Below are 18,942 nucleotides of genomic sequence, written 5' to 3'. Positions count from 1 at the left end.
AGTATTTTGCACACTTTTCCTCAGCTATTGGTAAATAAAGCATGACTGCAGAGCCAAGATTCTTGCAATCACAATCAGACCAAACTTTTTTATCGATAGATGCTTGGGGATGTTACATTCAAACACCATAAACTGACAGCTGACACCAAGTCTATTAGATCTCCAACACTTTTTCTTCAGATGCATCTGAGCTAAATCAATGGGGCACTTTTTAGACTTGGATGCTGCTAAGATTCCTCAGGGGAAAACATTGTGGACCTGAGAGTTAATTGTAAACATATTAAAAACCCAGGATGTAGACTTTAAAAACCAGCAATTCTACAAAATTCATCATTTAAAGTAGAAAGATGGGATGAAGAGAAATGAAATGAAATGAAATCACTTTCAAAACAGTTTATCCTAATTTGTTATCAACAGCCTTGTTCTCGTAAGTGCAGCAAACATCCCCAGACACTTCTTAGATGCATTTTCATATTGTTTTATCTGTCACTATTACAACAAATGCCTTTCTTTGGAGAAGCATATTTAAACTTCAGATATACCTATTCTTTAAATTCTACAAAGAATTTAACATGGCAGTATAAAGTTCTCATCTTTTATTAAGAGATATTGAGAGTTGCCAAGATCCTATAAGTTACCAATTGCCTTAGGCTGTGGACCAAAATATATTGATGAACAAAATATTGGGCAATAGAATTATGAGCATCTCAATCTGTTTGATTTGCTTTCTCCAACCTTACTGAAGCAACTCATGCCATGAAGAGCCAAGTTTGTTAACTTGTTGCTGACACATTGCAGCCACCAATAGACCAAATGCTAATATGAAGGGTAGGTAACTAGGAATGAGTAAGTAGCGATGCCATCTAATCTAATTGTAAAAGTATATCTACTTGAAGTAGATATAATGTACTTGAAGTTGTAAGCTACTTGGGGAGACATTGCCCCAAATGCTATGGAAACCTGCTTTTGGGGGTTGATCTGTAAACAAGCCAAAAAATGGAAGACTAAGCCATAAATACTATAGAAGAGAACAGAAATGCACCTCTTTAAAGGAAGATGAGCCCTTTCTACCAGCCGAATACCAAGAGTTTATTTTATTCTATCTATTCCCATTTGATTGCACACAGAAATTGTAATCTGGAGGAGAATTATAATGAACTAGCTGATTCTAGTTGCCCGGATATTTATTTATAGGGGGAAATGTCCAGAACAAACATAATTTCTTTTTTTTTTTCATTCAAGGTTTTTTATTTTTTAATACAAATTATACATATTATAAGAACAAAAAGTTGTCTGGGTCTTTTCTTTTACATCCTCTCAATTACATAGTCCTTTTTACATCATAGTTTTGTTTTCACTTTCAGCCGAATTATTCTCTTCCATTATTTTTCATCTTTAGAGTTATTTTTTCTTAATACATAAACAATATCTTCAATTGCCCCTTCAAAATTACACCAAATTGTCATTTCTTATTTTCTCCATTGGTATATTTTGCTATAAAAAGCATACATCTTCTCATCCAATTTAAGCATAGAGAGCATTTCCTTCAATTTTTTTCTACCATTAACACTATATTATCATTTCTTTATGTTTTAATTAGTTACATAACAATAACAATCTTACTACTATTCTCTTTAGACTATTAATATAACTCTTTTTTCCCTTTCTTCCTCTTTTAATTATTTTCTCTTGGGTGGACCAAACATAATTTTTAATGTTGGATTTTTCTCCCTTACCAGAGGGAGCCCCCTTGTGGAGTACTGTGAAGCCGTTACCATGGCAACTTCACTGCACTGTACAGTAGAAGCCATTTCACGGCAGTACAGTAGAAGCCATTTGAAGGCACAACAGGCTGTATCATAACAGAACACAGACACCGAGGGGTGTTAGGGGTGTCTTGCCCCCATAGTATTTGTTTCCATAGATTAAGTCATCGGTGTACCAAATTTGGTTGAAATTGCTCAAGGCATTCCAGAGTTATGCTGGAACATACACACACACAGCCATTTTTATATATATAGATGAATATTGCATGCTGAAGCACAAGCAAGCACAAGCAAGCGTTCTCACGAGGCAGACAGTTAGGAATGCACAATACACTGATGGAATGCAGAAGAAGGCCACTTGCACAGTGGTATTTAGTACAAAATGAAGGAAGGATTCACTGTCCGTGCAGGACAGACATTCAGCAAAAAGAAAATCACAGAAACATAATACCAAGAATGCAACACAAGTGAGAGACTAACTAAAAGAATTCAAGCTCTGTGTCTGGTCATAAACCCTACAGCACTGAAGTCACTGAAAGAGGTGTCAATTAAAACCTGGCACTGCCAATTGGCCTGGCTGAGGCCCCCAAAAGATTCAGATCATTTTCAGGGGACTTGGTGAAGATTTTAGAGAAAAGGTTATCAAAGCTTTCTAAATTCTTTTTCTCGTGGGATGAGGAGGCTACAAGCAGAAATTAATAAAATACATAGAAGAAATACAAGATTTCTGAGAATAAGAAATGCTCCAAGGGATGATATAGTATATTTTGTCATGAAGAAGATAGTTCAAGTTTAAAACCGATAAAAGAATTTGTAGTATCGGACATTGTAAGAATGATTTTGAAATATAATTGTTTGTAAAGGAGGACCATTTATAGCGGCCTTATATTACAATCACCAGCTCAAGGTTGACTCAGCCTTCCATCATTCTGAGGTGGGTAAAATGAGGACCCAGACTGTTGAAGGCAATGTACTGACTCTTCACAGCACTGTGAAGAGGTATATAAGTCTAAGAATAGAATAGAATAGAATAGAATAGAATAATTTATTGGCCAAGTGTGACTAGACACACAAGGAATTTGTCTTTGGTGCATTTGCTCTCAGTGTATAAAAAGTCAAGATACATTCATCAAGAATCATAAGGTACAACAATAATAGTCATAGGGTACAAATAAGCAATCAGGAAACAATCATTATCAATATATTGCTAGACCTGCTATTGGTATTATATAATATTTAATATATAACATACAGAGGTGGATTGTAGGGAAAAGAGAAAGGAATACTAGGTATGTTTGCCATCTTGAATTATTTGGTAAAACAATAAAGGTAGGATATGATTGAATGAAAGAGAGGGGGGAGGGAGAGAGGGAGGGAGAGAAATTGAATGTGCAATTGCTAAAATGTATAAAGTTTTAATGAAAAATGAAATAGAAGAACAAGCGAAAGACGGTATGATGTAGTGGGCAAAAATGTTAGTTATAATATATATCTGGAACAATGGGAAATACGTGGTTGAAAGAACTGGAATTTACACTATGTTAAGATTTTAGAAAGAACATTTGCAAAATGATTTATTGTTGCTCTATGTCACCAGAGAATATATCTAGAATGTAAAAAAAAAGCACTTCAAATTTATATTGGAAATGTGAACAAGAAAACTTTATCATCCTTGTTGGACATGCAAAAAAGTAGAAAATTTTGGATTCAAACACATACACAGATTCATTCAGAACATTTTAAAGATGAATATACAATTGAGCCCAGAGCTCTTGCTCTTTGATTGATAGATAAATTGTCATCATGGAACACTGTTTCGGTATATGGTATATGGTAACTGCAGCAAGATTTAGCAAGATAGAAAAATCTGGCAATACCTACAACAGATGAATGGTTGGGGCAGATGATGGAACTTGCTGAGTGACCTAATTGACTAGTTTCATTAGAGAAAAGACAATACCTACATTTATTGCTGAATGGAAAAATTCTTATTGATTTTTTATGTAAAACAGAAAAAATAAATTAATGATTTATAGTTTGGATATCCAGGCAGGAGAGATTATAGAAAGAAGAGGTTTTTGATGTAACTGTAGAAAAAGTAAATATACAATTGTACTTATAACATTGGTAAAGAAGATTAGAAGCCACTTTGTATTCTTTTTTCTTTTTCTTTATTTCTTGCACTTTTAACTACTTAAATAGAAATGTCTTGCCTGTAAGGCTCTGATGATTGCTAAAGCCATTATAACTTTCTTCCCCCTAAAGTGATGTTTTGTGTGTATTTGTATTCACAGCTTTGGAACAACTTAATCTGGAATGCTTACAACAGTGAGTTGTTTAAAAAAAACTGACAGATTCATTACTAAAATCTGTACTTCCTTCAAAAATCACTTTAAAATAAGATGCTAGCAGAAAGCTCATAAACATCATTCACACAAAGTTTCTGTAATCAGATGCTATTTCATAAATGAACTCAGAATTCCTTTTTTAAAAAAAACATACTGTTGATATACTTAGCCTATGCTCAAGATGCAGGGTTGTTTAGCCCTCTTTCATAAATTAATCCTTTTGAATTGCTGACATTTTCTCAGCTAAAAGCAAAGTACCTCTTCTTCCACACCATCCACATAAAGATGTCCATTTACTGCTGAAGTACAGTTCCCATCACCTCTTCCCCATAAATCATGTTAGCTAGAACGCCTGCAAGTTTTAATTCAATAACATCTGGAGAATCACAGATTTCTCACAACTACTGTAGCACAGGCAGGGCCAGTTTTATTAATGTTTCAAGGCCTATTTCCAGACCGAGATTTTAATTTCATGCAATGACTTCCCCCTGATAGCAGCAGAAAGGGCAGGAGAGAGCAATAGTAAAATCAGAAAAGATTATGAAATTAAAACAATCTGAGATTCTTGGTTATGTGGAAGTATATCCATTATTGGAATAAGGACTGCTATTGTGGAGATCCTGACTTAATAACAATATGGTGAGTGTAACAATGAGTCCTATAAATACTTGGTAGTTCTCGATTTACAATTGTTCAAAGTTACAACAGCGCTGAAAAAAGTGCTGTATGATCCATCCTCACACTTACAACCACTGCAGCATACCTACAGTCACATGATCAAAATTCAGGCACCTGGCAATTGGCATGTATTTATGATGGTTGCAGTGTCCTAGGCTTGTGGGATCACTACTTATGACCTTCCCAGCCAACTTCCAACAAACAAAGTCAATGGGAGAAACTGGAATCACTTAATAACCATATGATTCACTTAACAGCTGCAGTGATTCACTTAACTACTGTAGCAAAAAGGGTGATAAATTTGGGCACAATTTTTCTAATGATCCCCTTGCTTAGCAATTGAAATTCTGGTCCCAGTTGAGGTCATAAGTTGAAGACTACCTGTAATAGGATCCAGGCTTCATCAGACATGATTCGTAACAACATCAGCTTCCAGCAGCAAGATTTTAAACAAGCTGGAAATCGAAGAGGTGAAGCTGGTCTTAACCCTCTAGTTTTGACTCCTAATCCCATGCTCCAAGTTACCCATGCTCCGTGATCCCGGCCACAAAAAGCTTCACCTTCTGACTCCTGTTGTTCAAAATACTGATAAAGATGGAGGACACCAAGCTAGTTAAAACACCCGGACAAATCCTCCAAAATCCATCTCTGTCCAGGCACCTGCCTCCTACTCTGAAAGGCAACCACCATTATTTCCAGGGTCATAATGGTCAGTTGGGAAAACAAGAGTTGTAGTCCAATATTCTAGAGAGGTTTTGGATTGGGGAAAGCAGGAAATGTGGACTGCATTGCATTGTCAGCAAGTGAGCCTCCCCTAGAACAGTGGTCACCAACTGGTGGTCTGCGGACCACTGGTGGTCTGAGAGAAAATTTTGGTGGCCCACAGAAAAATTATTTGCATTTTTTATATTGCACTAAATCAGGGGTCCTCAAGCTAGGGCTCCTGGCCAGATATGTGCAATGAATGTTTGTGTTGAGAGTCTCCCCCTTTGGGATCTTTTTGTGCAGGTCGGAGGGGGAAGAAATTCCAACTTGGGGTCTGCTACAACCTCCTGGTGTGGGGCTTTGGGCGAAGGCTGGAGGAAAGCACTGCTGGTGGCGAAGAGCCAGAAGGCTTTGTTCCAGTAGGACTGCATCATGGCCTGGAACTGGCTGACCATCTCATCCCAGTGAGCCTCCAGGGGCCAGTACTTGGCCTTGTGTTCCCGTGGGTCTTCCCTCTGCTTGGAAAGCCTAGTCCTCAGTGAGGTGCTTCTACTGAGCCTCCTTCTCAGTCAGATCCAATTTGAACTGAGCCAGCTGTTTTGCCAACTCCTTCTCGTGGTGGCTGCTTAGTTCCAACAACTGCTTCCTGTTGGGGCCCTGAAGAAGCTGGGCAGGCAGGGGAGGAGTGGCTGGGAGGGGAGGGGCAAGTAGAGGCTGGCGAGACGCCCATCGATTTGAGTGACATCAAGTTGGCCATGCTCACTGCTGCGTACTGAAGCCAGCCAGCTCCATCCTGCTGTTAGGATGGAACTGGCTCCTGATTGGCTGACCGTCTGACAGCAGGGTATAAAAGGGGAACTGTCAGACAGAGGCAGTTAATTCCGTTACTGTTAGTTTTCAGTCAAGACACCGTGTTAATTATATTGTTGCAGTTGTGAATAAAGGTTATTGAAAAGATAACTGTCTGCCTGTTTGAGACACCCACATATGTTCTGAGTATTGAACACCCACTCAGTCACATGACCACCTAGCTACACCCATCCATCTGGTCATTAGGCAGATCATATTAATGGTCTGCAGGATTTAAAATTATGAATTTAGTGGTCCCAGAAGTCCGAAAGGTCGGTGACCCCTGCTCTAGAGAGTGACTGGAGAAAAAAGTGAACTAATTGTCTAAACTAAAAATTCCCACCAGTGAGTTACCTTCAAGAGCGGCTGGACGTCCTCTGAGCTGCCTGGGATTTGGTCCTTGTTTTGCTTCGAGGCCTTTTTGCCCTCAGTTGCAACATGGTTTGCAACTTGCTGCTTATGGCTGGTGGATGGGCAGAGTTTGGGTTTTGTGGAAATCTTCTGCCTCTCTTGTCCAAGTGGAGTCCTTGCGTTGCTCTGACTTCTAACGCTCTCACTCGAAGAAAAGAGGCTCCCGGAAAATTTAGATATTGGTTCCTGGTAGGAAATATAGCAGTCACTTAACTTCACTATCAAAAGGCACATGAATAAACTTGAGGAGAAAGCCAAGACTCTTCTCCACACGGTCTTTGGTCATTTGATACTATTACTACTACTACTACTACTACTACTACTACTACTACTACTACTACTACTAATAATAATAATAATAATAATAATAATAATAATAATAATAATAATAATAGTCTTCATTGTCATTGTACATCATGTATACAGTGAAATTGGTTTAGCCTCTACTGGTGCAATCCATAACAGAAAATACAAGACAATTCCCAATTTATACAAGTACTGTATATTCCACCATATAAGGCAACTGGGCATATAAGATGACTCCGTACTTTCAGGTGCCCGCGAGCCAACTGAAGGCCTCCGCGCTGCCAGGCTTTCAGAGTTTGAGCTCAGCGCCTTCCTCCTCCAGACCTCCAGCAAGACCTTACTAAGCCATCCCAGCGCACATCCATCCACGTGCCCAGGCGAGAAACACTGAGGTTATCGATTGAAAGGCCGGCGTCTGCGCTGGTGGTAGCGCGGCTTTTTGCTTGGCGGCATTGCTTTTTCTTTTGTTTTGTTTTTTTGGGTATACCTGGCATATAAGATGACTCATGATTTTTGAAATAACTTCTGGGGATTAAAAAGTTATCTTATACGCCGGAAAATACGGTAATTGAGGAAAGAAAAAAACTAGCCATACATTTCCATATGTACGTGGGGTGATTGTGATTGTCTTTAGGAGTCTGACAGCCAGAGATTGTATTCTGCCGGTTAAGACTGGTTTGTCCAAACTGGTAGCAGAAATCTCAGCTGGCCCCGCCCTCCTGCCCCAGCTCTATGGCATCCCATTTGGGCACTTGTTTTTTTAGCCAAAATGCATTCATGGAAGGCTGAGCGCATGTGTGGACATGGTGTGCGTGAGCGAAGCGAGCACTCCCGTGCTCACTCACATTTGTGAACCGGTAGGGAAGTTAAGTCAATACCACCCCTGCTAACAGCCAATGGTTAGAAGCTGTTTTTAAACCTGTTTGTCCGGCTGGCTATACTTCTGCGTCTTCTTCCCGATGGTAAAAGTGACAAGAGACACTGGCGAAAGTGTGAATCACCCCTAAGTATCTTCCTTACTCTGCTGAAACAGCAAGACCTGGCAGTGCCATTTGGTGGTGTAGGAGAGCAATTTTAAACATTTCTGTAACATATCTATATTTTGGACCAATTTCATAATAGGTTGAAACAATCAGAAATAAAATGTCTGTTCAAATTAGGTGGAGGGGGGGAGAGAAAAAAGATTACTATTCGTACAGGGAAAGGAAGGCCTAGGAGAACAATGTGAGTTTTCAGTATGCATAATATTTAATGAAATAATAGTCACTCCTCAGATACAGGTAATCTTCAACTTAAGACCACAGTTGAGCCCCAAATTTCCATTGCTAAACAAGACAGTTGTTAAGTGAGTTTTGCCCCAGTTTGCTCCCTTTCTTGCAACCGTTGTTAAGTGAATCAGTGCAGGTGTTGAGTTAGTGGCAAGGTCAGGCTTCCCCATTGACTTTGCTTGTCAGAAAGTTGGAAAAGGTGATCACATGACCGGGGACATTGTAACCGTTATAAATATGAGCCATTTCCCAGGGTCCTAATTTTGATCATGTGATCGTGGGGATGCTGCAGTGGTTGTAAGTGTGAAAAATAGTCATAAATCACTTTTTTCAGTGTCCTACCTTCCATTCTGAAGTGCTCCTTTTTCTTTCCCCCAAATGGTCTGTTTCCTCTGCAAAGATGAAGTTGTTTCCAAGTTCTGACAAGGCAGGATAACTTCAATGTCTTTGTTATTTTCACCCACGGATCCATTCCTGCAGATGTATCTCCTTTCTTTGATCTGACAGATCCTCATGACCAGGGATGGGCTGCTACAGGTTCGCCCAGGTTCAGGCGAACCCATAGCTAACGTTACGGATGGTTTGGCAAACCTCCAAATCCCACCCCTGGTTAGCTCCATCGACCCCTACCCATCCCAGGAGTCTCCACATGACCTATTTTGGATGCGAGGTAAGTGCAGGGCCTGTGCAGATGCTCAGAGAGGGGGGCAGGAAAACAGGCCTCCTGGAAGTTCCAGAAGGACAGAAATGAACCTGTTTCCGGCCTCCGGAGGGCCTTTGAAGCCTGGGGGTGGGGGGTTGCCATCTGAAATTTGGTGAATTTCAAATTTGCTGTTGCTGAAATTTTTGAAGCCCTTCTTCAACTGCCCTGGCAAATTCCTTTCAATTCTTCCTATTCTCTCACTACAGAAACGTAATTAAAATGCAAAATCCTCCTCAAGGTCAGAGGTCCTCCTGAAGCCCACTGTAGCTTCTCCTACATTCAAGTGTGACTGAATGCCGAATAGATGGCATTTTTAAAAATGACTTAATTGCCATATTTATGACACAACACAGAGTGTCTCTGGAGATTTTTTTTTTAGTATGCTCAACTTTCTCAGCATACAAAACCCAAGGTAAGGAGACACAGGTAATGAGACAATGATACCTCATGGCTTGTGCAACCATAATGGGAAGACAAAGGCTAAGACCTTCGAAGGAAGAGATACTGTCAGTGTCACAAATTGTGGACTGTATTCATATCATTATTAGAAGACTTTTTTGATGGTCACCTTTGCTCTTCCCCCCCTCGTCCCCAAATACAGATAGTCCTCGAATTACAACCATTTGTTTAGGGACCGTTTGAAGTTACAACAGCACTGGAAAAAGTGACTTATGACAGTTTCTCACACTTATGACTATTTGCATCAACCCTGTGGTCACGTGATCACAATTTGGATGCTTAGCAACTGGTACGTATTTATGATGGTGGTAGTGGGGTTATGTACTGACCCTTGTGACCTTCCAAGAAGCAAAGTCAATGGGGTAGGCAGATTCACTTAACAACTGGTTACTAACTTAAAAACTGCAGTGATTTATGTAACAATTGTGGCAAGAAAGGTTGTTAAGGGGGCAAAACTCACTTAACAACTGTTTTGTTCAGCAACAGAAATTTTGGGCTCACTTGTGGTCTTAAGTTGAGGACTACCTGTATTACAGAAAGAAATGGATGGACGGGGCCTGTGATATCAGGAATTAGCATTCTTCTCCTCATTCAATCAAGACTGGATAAAAAAAAATGCACCACAGAGGAGCTTCCCTAATAAAAATCTCCAGCTTGCAAGGTTCTCTAACCTGAGCCCTTCCTCCCCTTTTTTTTGCAATGGACTTTGAGGATGCTGATTTTGGGGTTGTGAGCCTCCAAGGTCTTTCAAACCATATGAGACTAGTAGCTGAAGTTGATGCAATCTGAGGCCATTTTCAGAATGGCTGCTTAAGTCAGCTTCATGTTAACCAACAGAGAGAGAGACAGACTGGGTGTTCATTGGCTCATCCAGCTCGGGGTTAGCCAATGGGAAGCCTGGTTGAACAGTGTTTGGGGGCATAGCTAGCTGTGTAGCCTAACACAGAAGCTCTATAGCCAATGGGGTGTTCAACTGATGACGTCATTCTGCTAAGCAAACTTTTGCTGCAGATTGAGGGGGCTTCTTTTTGCCAGATTTTTTTTTTTTTTTTGCAGAGCAAACTGCTATTTTCTCTGAAGCAGACTTTTTCCTCCATCTTAGTTTCCTCTCTAGGAATCTGCAGAGCTTCTCCTGACCGGTGTATTGGATGAACTTCCAAATCTTGTGTTGCATCGAACCCCCAATTTGTTAAGAAGCTCCCAGCAGATTGATTGGCAGGTGAAAAACAACTTTAGGCAATCTTTGAGAGGTTTCCACAAAGAGAAAGAGGTCAACATATTTTCCAAAGCACCAGAAGGCCAGACAAGAAATAATGAATGGAAACTACTCAAGGAGAGAAGCAACTTGGAATTAAGGAAAAACTTCCTAACAGTGAGAACAATTAACCAGTAGAACAGCTTGCCTTCAGAAGTTATGGGTGCTCCATCACTGGAAGCCTTTAGGAAGAGAATGGACAGCCAATTGTCTGGGATTTATAGGGTCTTGAGCAGGGGGTTGGACTAGATGACATCCAAGGTGGAAGGGCACTGCAGCCAGGGAATTCTTCAGGAGAAGGAATTTGCAGCCTGAATACTTTCTCAGGGTCTCAGTTCATGCAGAATTTTCCTTAAATCAGTTGAGATTCAAAATGGCATGAACACAAGACAGAAGCAGCTAGAATAGTAGGTGCAGATTCAACCAAGAATTCGTGGATTCTTGCAAACTTGTTTGACCAATACTCAAACCGAAGGAATGAAGCTGATGGTCTGGCTAAACCTTTTCAGATTCTTTACAAGAAATCTTGAAGAACTGTGGAGGAGGGGGAATGGTCTCCATCCAACAAATAATATACTGTATTTTTTGGAGTATAAGATGCACCAAGGTTTTGAAGAGGCAAATTTTAAAAAGTTTTTGCACTCTGCAAACCTCCCCCAAATAGCCCATTTTTCATGAAAATGGGCCTGTTTTTTGTCAAAAGAATTGCATGCATAGCCTTTAGAAGGCTTATAGAGTACTCCTGGGGGCTGGGGGGCACAATTGAGCAAAAAACAGCCTGTTTTTCACTCATTTCTGCCTTCCCCAGTCCCCAGGAACTCTCTGAAAGGCTCCTACAAGCTATGCACGGCCATTTTGGTGAAGGGAGCGGGGTTTCAGAAGGCAAAAATGATGTATTCAGTGTATAAGACGCACCCAGATTTTCAGCCTCTTTTATGAGGGAAAAAGGTGCGTCTTATACTCCGAAAAATACGGTATTCATTCTCATGCTCTTTCTGTGTGGGTGTCTTAATTAGAGCAAAGCATTTGTCAACATAAACTCTGGCTTTTTAATTAACAAGTCATTAACAGTAGCCTAACCAGAAAGATAAACATAACTGGCTTGAAAGCTATACCCCAAAGGTGATAATCAATTATCAAATAAAATTATAGTTCTAGGTTGTGTACTCATTTATTTTTAAATTCAGGACTTGGATAAGGAACAGTGACAAATTTGCAGATGATAACAGAATTGTGTAGAAGAGCTAATACCAGTGGTGGGATTCAGCCAGTTAGCACCACTTTGGGAGAACCAGTTGTTAACTTTACGAGCAGTTTGGTGAACTGGTTGTTGGAAGAAAACATTAGGGCAGAGAACCGGTTATTAAATTATTTGAATCCCACCACTGGCTAATACCCAAAGAAGATCGAAATAAAATTCAAAATGCCCTTGTTAGGCTAGAGCAGTGAGTTGAAAGTAACGGAATAAAATTGAATAGAAACAAAAGCAAGCTTCTTCCCTTTTTAAAAAAAAAAGAAAGAGAATGTCTTACTAGGTCAGGGGTGTCCAAACTTGGGAACTTTAAGACTTGTGGACTTCAACTCCCAGAATTCCCCAGCCAGCATGCTGGCTGGGGAATTCTGTGAGTTGAAGTCCACAAGTCTTAAAGTTCCCAAGTTTGGACACCCCTGTACTGGGTAATGCCTGTGGGGGGGGGGGGAAATATGGAATATAATTGACTACTAACTGAATATGAACCAAAAGCATGATGTAGGTGCAAAAAAGGGGGCAAATGCAATTTTGGATTTCATCAATAGAAAAATAATCTTCAATCAGGGAATAATTTTCCTTCAGTCAGTTCCCTCCCCCCCCCCCCTGATCTTGGCATTGGATTTTTACAAAGCTTGCAGATAAATTGAAAGGAGTTCAGAGAAGGACAAGCGGGTGCTAGAAATCTAAATTCTATGAAGGAAGATTAAAAGAGATGGCTAGCTATGTTTAGCCTTGAGAAAAAGTGACTGAATTTGGACATGAGTTGTAATACCTCAAAGGATGTCCCAAGAAAAAGCTGAAGACCTGTTCCCAAGAAATGAATTTAAATCACAGGAAGTCTGATGGTATGTGCGAATGAACTGGGCAAAGAGACGCCGCCAAGGGAATGGTCAGATAAGAGGCAGCAGAGCATGGGTGAGGCAAGAAGCTGAGAAGAGATTCTCCCTAGTTTCTCAGGCTGTAAAGGAGGTGAGGGAGGTGGGGGAAGAAACGCACTTTCAAACTTTCAAGATTCTGTCAATGTAGCTTAATGATAAAATAGAATTAACTCTTCTGGCTGCGTTTCCCATCTGGTTTGCCTTGCCAGACTGACATCGATCTTTCAAGCCTGAAGTATGCTTTTCCCCTTCCGCCCTGTCTCCTGTACAGCCTGAGAAAGTACAGAGAGCTTCTTGCCCCACCCATTATCCAGCTACAGGCTATAGTGTCTCTTATCATATTGTATCCTTGGCAGGTTCTCTTCGCCCAGTCTCTCAAGGACACACCCGCATACCATTACAAAAAAGGCAGATGTTAGGGGAAAAAACACCGTCAACATACCATCAGTCTGACAGTGCACCCAGTTACTCAGAGAAGTGGGAGAGCTTTTTGTTGTGTTCAAGCGGAGGCTTTGTGAGTCACTTGCAAATGACAAATATTTTAGATTTCTGCACCGAACAGAGGATTAGAATTCCTGACCTACATTATCCCTTTTAACTAAGTTTCTGTGTACCTTCCTTTAAGATCAGTTGATTGTAGTATTTTCCTGTTTTTCTACAACAGGGGTCAGCAACCTGGGGCTCTGGAGCCACATGTGGCTCTTTCAACCCTCTGCTGCGGCTCTCTGTCGCCGGTTGGCACCACAATATTGAGAGGAGCTTCCGGTTGGAGGGGAGAAGCAGGGCGTGCCAGGAGGGGCAGGATTTCCAGTCAGCTCCACAATTGATAGGGCTTTCGGTTAGGACGGGTAAAGGAAAAAGGATGCCATGCTAGGAGGAGACTCTATGGTGGGGAAACCAGACTTCCAGTCAACTCCAGAATTGAATGGGGGGGGGGAGCTTCTGGTTAGGACCTTTGTGGCTCTTTGAGTGTTTAAGGTTGCTGACCCTTGTTCTACAATAACTAAAACTTAATGTAGCATCTGTATCTGCCATTCTAACTATGGCAAGTCATTTTTTATGACTAATGGAAGCAAGACATCTACAAGTACAGTTCATGGGACTGTTTTCACACACCCTACCTTAATCATAGATTAACCACAGCTTAAAGGTTAGTATTAATCGTATCTAAAGTAGAAACAAAGAGCCTGGGTTTCCTCTATAGGGCCATACTAATATATTTAATAGTCATTATAAAATATACTCCTCTCTATAATATAGATAATATATATTACTACTGTTCTTATATGCATTGCATCAAATGGTGTCTGACAGTCAGCGATCAATTCAGATTCCAAGTAGTGTGTCTTTTTTTCTCCTTTCAGTCAGGACATTTATGGCCAGGGACATCTCGTGTTTTATAATCAGGTTTCAGGGATCTTATTCCCTGCACTCCCAAAAAAGAGTGATTCTAGTGCAACACTTAAACTTGATTTTACTTTTTTAATATTAAATCAATCCAATATGGTTCTGATTAATAATAATCTGAACAGATAAGTGCCTGTCACGTAACACCACAGACTTAACAATATTGATAAGAATTAGAGTAGTACTTTCTAAAGAGTAGCCCCAATGCCCAGAGAGGCAACAAATAAATTTAACCAATAAATAAGAGAGACCAAAAAAATCTGGGTAGTGAACAGGGCAGTATCTGGGAAGTAGAAGAGAAAGAATTGGAGCAAAATCAAAAAATACAAAGACCTGTAAATAGAATGATAAATTGTAAATAGAACGACTGTGGCAAAAGAAAGCAAAGGTAGGGCCAATAGTCATGACTACCTTGGGGGCAATCCCAAAACAACTGGAACCCTACTTGAACACTGTCTGCATTGACAAAACTACCATTTGCAAAAGGCAGCTTTACCTGGAACAGTTTACATCTTCAACAATCTTTAATAGTATTAAAGAACAACATCTGCCTATGCCAGCTCCTTAGAAAGGACTCAATAGGTTGATAAAAAAAATCCCCAATCCAAACTAAACATCTGGCTGACTGTAGGACAAACCATAATAATAATAACAACTCACATCTTCATCTGGATCTTCCAATCTTTCAGCTTCTTGCTCAGGACTGATTCGACCTTCCTTCCAGTTTTCATTGACTGAGCTGAATTTGTAGAGCTTTGATCCCTGGATGTTTTCTTTTCCCTTGAGAGAAGCCCAGTGAGAGCCCTGAGAATTCCAGTTATGGCTCCCATGTAGCTTAGGGGATTTGGGAAGCCACCTGACACAATCCTGCAAGAAAAGCATTCGATAACCGATAACTCTAGTATTCTTATGATTATGACATTCTTATTTGAGAATGTGATACTATTTCTAAGTTGTCATTCAATGAGGGACTGCAGAGATTCTCTCTCTCTCTCTCTCCCTCTCTCTCTCTCTCTCTCTCTCTCTCTCTCTCTCTCCTCCCTCTCTCTCTCCCTCTCCCCCTCCCTCCCTTCCCATATCTATAGCATTTTTGGAAAGCAAAAGATATCTGGAAGGCGTCTGTCATCAGAAGTTCTTTCACGATCATGGGATCCCCTTAGTATTTTCTCTTTCAACTAATTGGAAGAAATTGTAATTCGTTTGTTTTTATTCTTCCCTTTTCTTACTTTTATGCTGTTTCCTTAGGAACAAAGGAAAGTGGGCCTCTGGTCTAGCAAGCCAGCTTTATTTTTGTTGACAATGGGAGCATTGAACATTCCCCAAGGGGTTTGGGATAATTTCTTCTACCCTACCTGAAAATGAAAACAGGTGCCAGGGATTGGGACCCTGAGTAAAAAGACGATTCCCTGAGAACTGAAAGCTTTGAATCTCTTTAAAAATGACGCTTTGAAGATGGTATACAACATGCTCAGCAGTTTAATGAATTTGTGAATTGGAGGCAAAACCACAAGCATGCCAAAATTCACAAGGAGTTCAGATTCAACATCCTTGAGTAATGTCATGATTAATAGGGTTTTCAGTATTCCTGTCTACAATACTACCATCTAGTGGTTTCTATTGCACATTGTTTTGTGCAGGTATCTACTAAATTATATATAATCATATATCATTGGCTGTAGCCAGAATATTAAAGCAAGAAAACATTGTTCTTCAGCTCAATAGATCCAATCACAAGTGGAATAAGCTATCACTGACAGCATCCTCAAGTTTGTGTAGACTCTTTGCCCCATACTAACAAAAGCCAGTGCTACCAAATAGGATACTACTGTGATCTATTGAATAAACCACAATTTGGCAGGGTTTAGACATTGTGCTGAGACATTTATAAATCACACATGCTACACAAAACACAAAGCAACTAGATTATTCTTAGTGCAATGAATGAACTCTTTCATATGAGACATTTTTAATCTCTCCCCCCTCACTTTCTCAAAAAAAACACAAACACGTTTATAGGTGTATAGAGCTGCTAAAGTTTAAAAATGGTGGAGAAAGATGTAGCCGAGGCTCGAGAAATAGAAATAAGCCTAACATAATGTCTATGTTTGAAAGACATCTTACTTATGGATAATTAAGTCATGATTTTCAGAATTAATCCATTTGCCTGGATTTCAACCATTTAATGAACTACTAGGCTATAAAATATGACGGTTGAGTTTGGGGTTGTATGCATTTTACATTTATTTTCCTTCTATTCAATAATTTCCAATTCTCAAAATTGGTCAGAAAATAAATAAATTTCTGGTGGGTCTTTTTTATTTTGTTTTTTTGTTTTTGCCTAAATTAGAACTTTGAAATTTAAGTTCAAAGATAAGACCATGTAAGTCTATTCTATTCTGTGGAATGAGCCAGATATAAAATTTAGTGTGCTTGTGAAATAAAATTGTTGCTCCATTTTAAGCAGTCCCTAACCTAAATTAAACAAAATTACTCTAATTTTATATGTATATATATAATGTGGACATGCTTACCATTATACTCTCCTTACCCAGAAAAAAGAAGAAATGCTGAGAATGTAACAAAATAGACTTACATCCACAGAACGTGGATGGAATACGATCTTCACTAATGTATCCAAACTTTTTTGAATTGGGAAAATAGTAACATTTAATATATTTTCTGTTTTATTATAAACAGAAATGTGCAGAGACACACTACTATCTAAAATCATGAACATGCCACGAGGGGAAGAAAATAAAGAAATCCTCAAAAATCTCTTTTTCCCTCAGGCCAAAAACATTCTTCTCAACACCAAAGATTTAACCCAGGGCTGTCAAACTCTCGGCCCATGGACCAGATGCGTCACACACTGGCTACACCCATGTCCAATTTAGGGAGGGGGGGGAGTCCAAATATGTCACATGATGCCACCATGACGATGTGAGTTTGACACCCTTGATTTAACCGAACATTATTTTTAATATCTATCTGGCAGCTAGTCTGGACTTTTTTCTTTACCCAGATGAATGTCTGGGGAATTCCTTAGCAACAAAACTCTGCAGGGAGGAGAAATGTGATTTCGCCTTCACCGCTTCTTTCTGTTAAGCAGTTAGGAAGAATAAGGCAGACATTCCCTCAGTTCCTCAAAATAAAGGAACCCTTTTGAAAGAGCTGCCTAAGGAAAGAAAGGAATTATGATGCTAGAGCTGCAGATACCCTTCGTTCTTCCTTCCTTCATTCAGTCCAGGGCTGGTGAAGTTGTACTTCTATTGACAATGTCCAATTATAGATCCCAGCTTTCCACACCATGTTTTAAGCTGCCTGGGACTGCCTCAATTGTTAATTCTACAACTTCTCGTGGACCACAGGTTTTCCAGGTATTTTGTATTATTTTATGCACACATTGGTTTAAGTATGCATTTCCCATACATTATTTACAGACAAAAAGGCCAATGCAATCCTAGGTTGCCTTAACAGAGGCATAGAATCAAGATCACATGATGTATTAGCACCACTTTATAAAGCCTTAGTAAAACCACATTTTTGCATGCTGCATCCGGTTTTGGTCATTGTATTATAAAAAGATGTTGAGACTCTGGAAAGAGTGCAGAAAACAGCAACAAAGAAGATTAGAGGGCTGGAGGCTAAAACATATAAAGAATGGGTGCAGGAATTGATTTGTCTGGTCTAATGAAAAGAAGGACTAGGTGTGATATGATAGCAGTATTCCAGTATTTGAGGGACTACCACAAAAATGAGGGTGTCAGCCAGTGGTGGGTTTCAAAATTTTTAGAACCTCTTCTGTAGGTGTGGCCTGCTTTGTGGGAGTGGTTTGCCAGCCATGTGGCTGGGTAGGAGTGGCTTGCCAGCCATGTGACTGGGTGGGTGTGGCCAACTTGTAAAATGTGGTGAAACTCACTTAACAATGCTCTTGCTTAGCAACCAAAATGTTGGCTCAGAAACTCTGGCATTTGAAGCACGCAAGTCTTAAAGCTGTCAAGTTACAAGACCCTTGCATCCCTAACCCTTTAAAAAAAAACCAGGGGTGTTCAAACTTGACAGCTTTAAGACTTTAAGGTTTAGATAGGACTCTTAGAGGCAGGCGGGGCAATTGGGGAGCCAGCCAATCAGTGAGCGGTGGGCGGAGCAAGTGTGGTGCGGACGGGCGGGGGGAGGGACCTGGAACCTTCTAAACGGCATGGTAGATTTGTGGAACCTCTTCTATAGAAGAGGTTAGAACTGGCAGGAACCCACCCCTGGTTTCAGCCTATTTTCTAAAACACCAGAAGGCAAGACAAGAAACAATGTATGGAAACTAATCAAGAATAGAACCAACCTAGAACTAAAGAGAAATTTCCTAACAGTGAAAACAATTAACCAGTGGAACGGCTTTCCTTCAGAAGTTGTGAGTGCTCCATCACCGGAGGTTTTTAAGAAGAGACTGGACAGCCAATTATCTGGGATTTATAGGGTCTGCTGCTTGAGCAGGGGGTTGGACTAGATCAGTGCTTCTCAATTATTTTCTGTCATGCCCCCCCTAGGAAGAAGAAAACATTTCGCCCCCCCCCCCCCCGCGCGACTGTAAATAGTATCATTTGTCTATAAAATTGTTATAAGTACACCTCTGCATAACATAGCACACCGGTCTTTCCTCGTC

The 18,942-nt window shown here is 40.2% G+C and overlaps 1 protein-coding gene across 1 annotated transcript in view; it reads right to left on the bottom strand.

The window, feature by feature from the left end:
• Positions 1 to 227: 227 nt before the first annotated feature.
• LRRC1 (leucine rich repeat containing 1) overlaps positions 228 to 18,942 on the bottom strand; it is a 116,908-nt gene continuing 98,193 nt past the window's right edge. The window contains exons 14-16 of the mRNA XM_081944029.1: positions 14,946 to 15,152; positions 6,701 to 6,943; positions 228 to 258 (exon numbers count right to left, since the gene is read on the bottom strand). Coding sequence (XP_081800155.1) covers positions 238 to 258; positions 6,701 to 6,943; positions 14,946 to 15,152 — 471 coding nt within the window. The 3' untranslated portion in view covers positions 228 to 237. The remainder of the gene's footprint in view (positions 259 to 6,700; positions 6,944 to 14,945; positions 15,153 to 18,942) is intronic.

Source organism: Natrix helvetica, assembly GCF_964273705.1.
Source record: "Natrix helvetica genome assembly, chromosome: 2".
Classification (NCBI taxonomy): Eukaryota; Metazoa; Chordata; class Lepidosauria; order Squamata; family Natricidae; genus Natrix; species Natrix helvetica.
The sequence above is the reverse complement of the archived record's forward strand: the minus strand, read 5'-3'. Positions and strand labels throughout refer to the sequence as shown.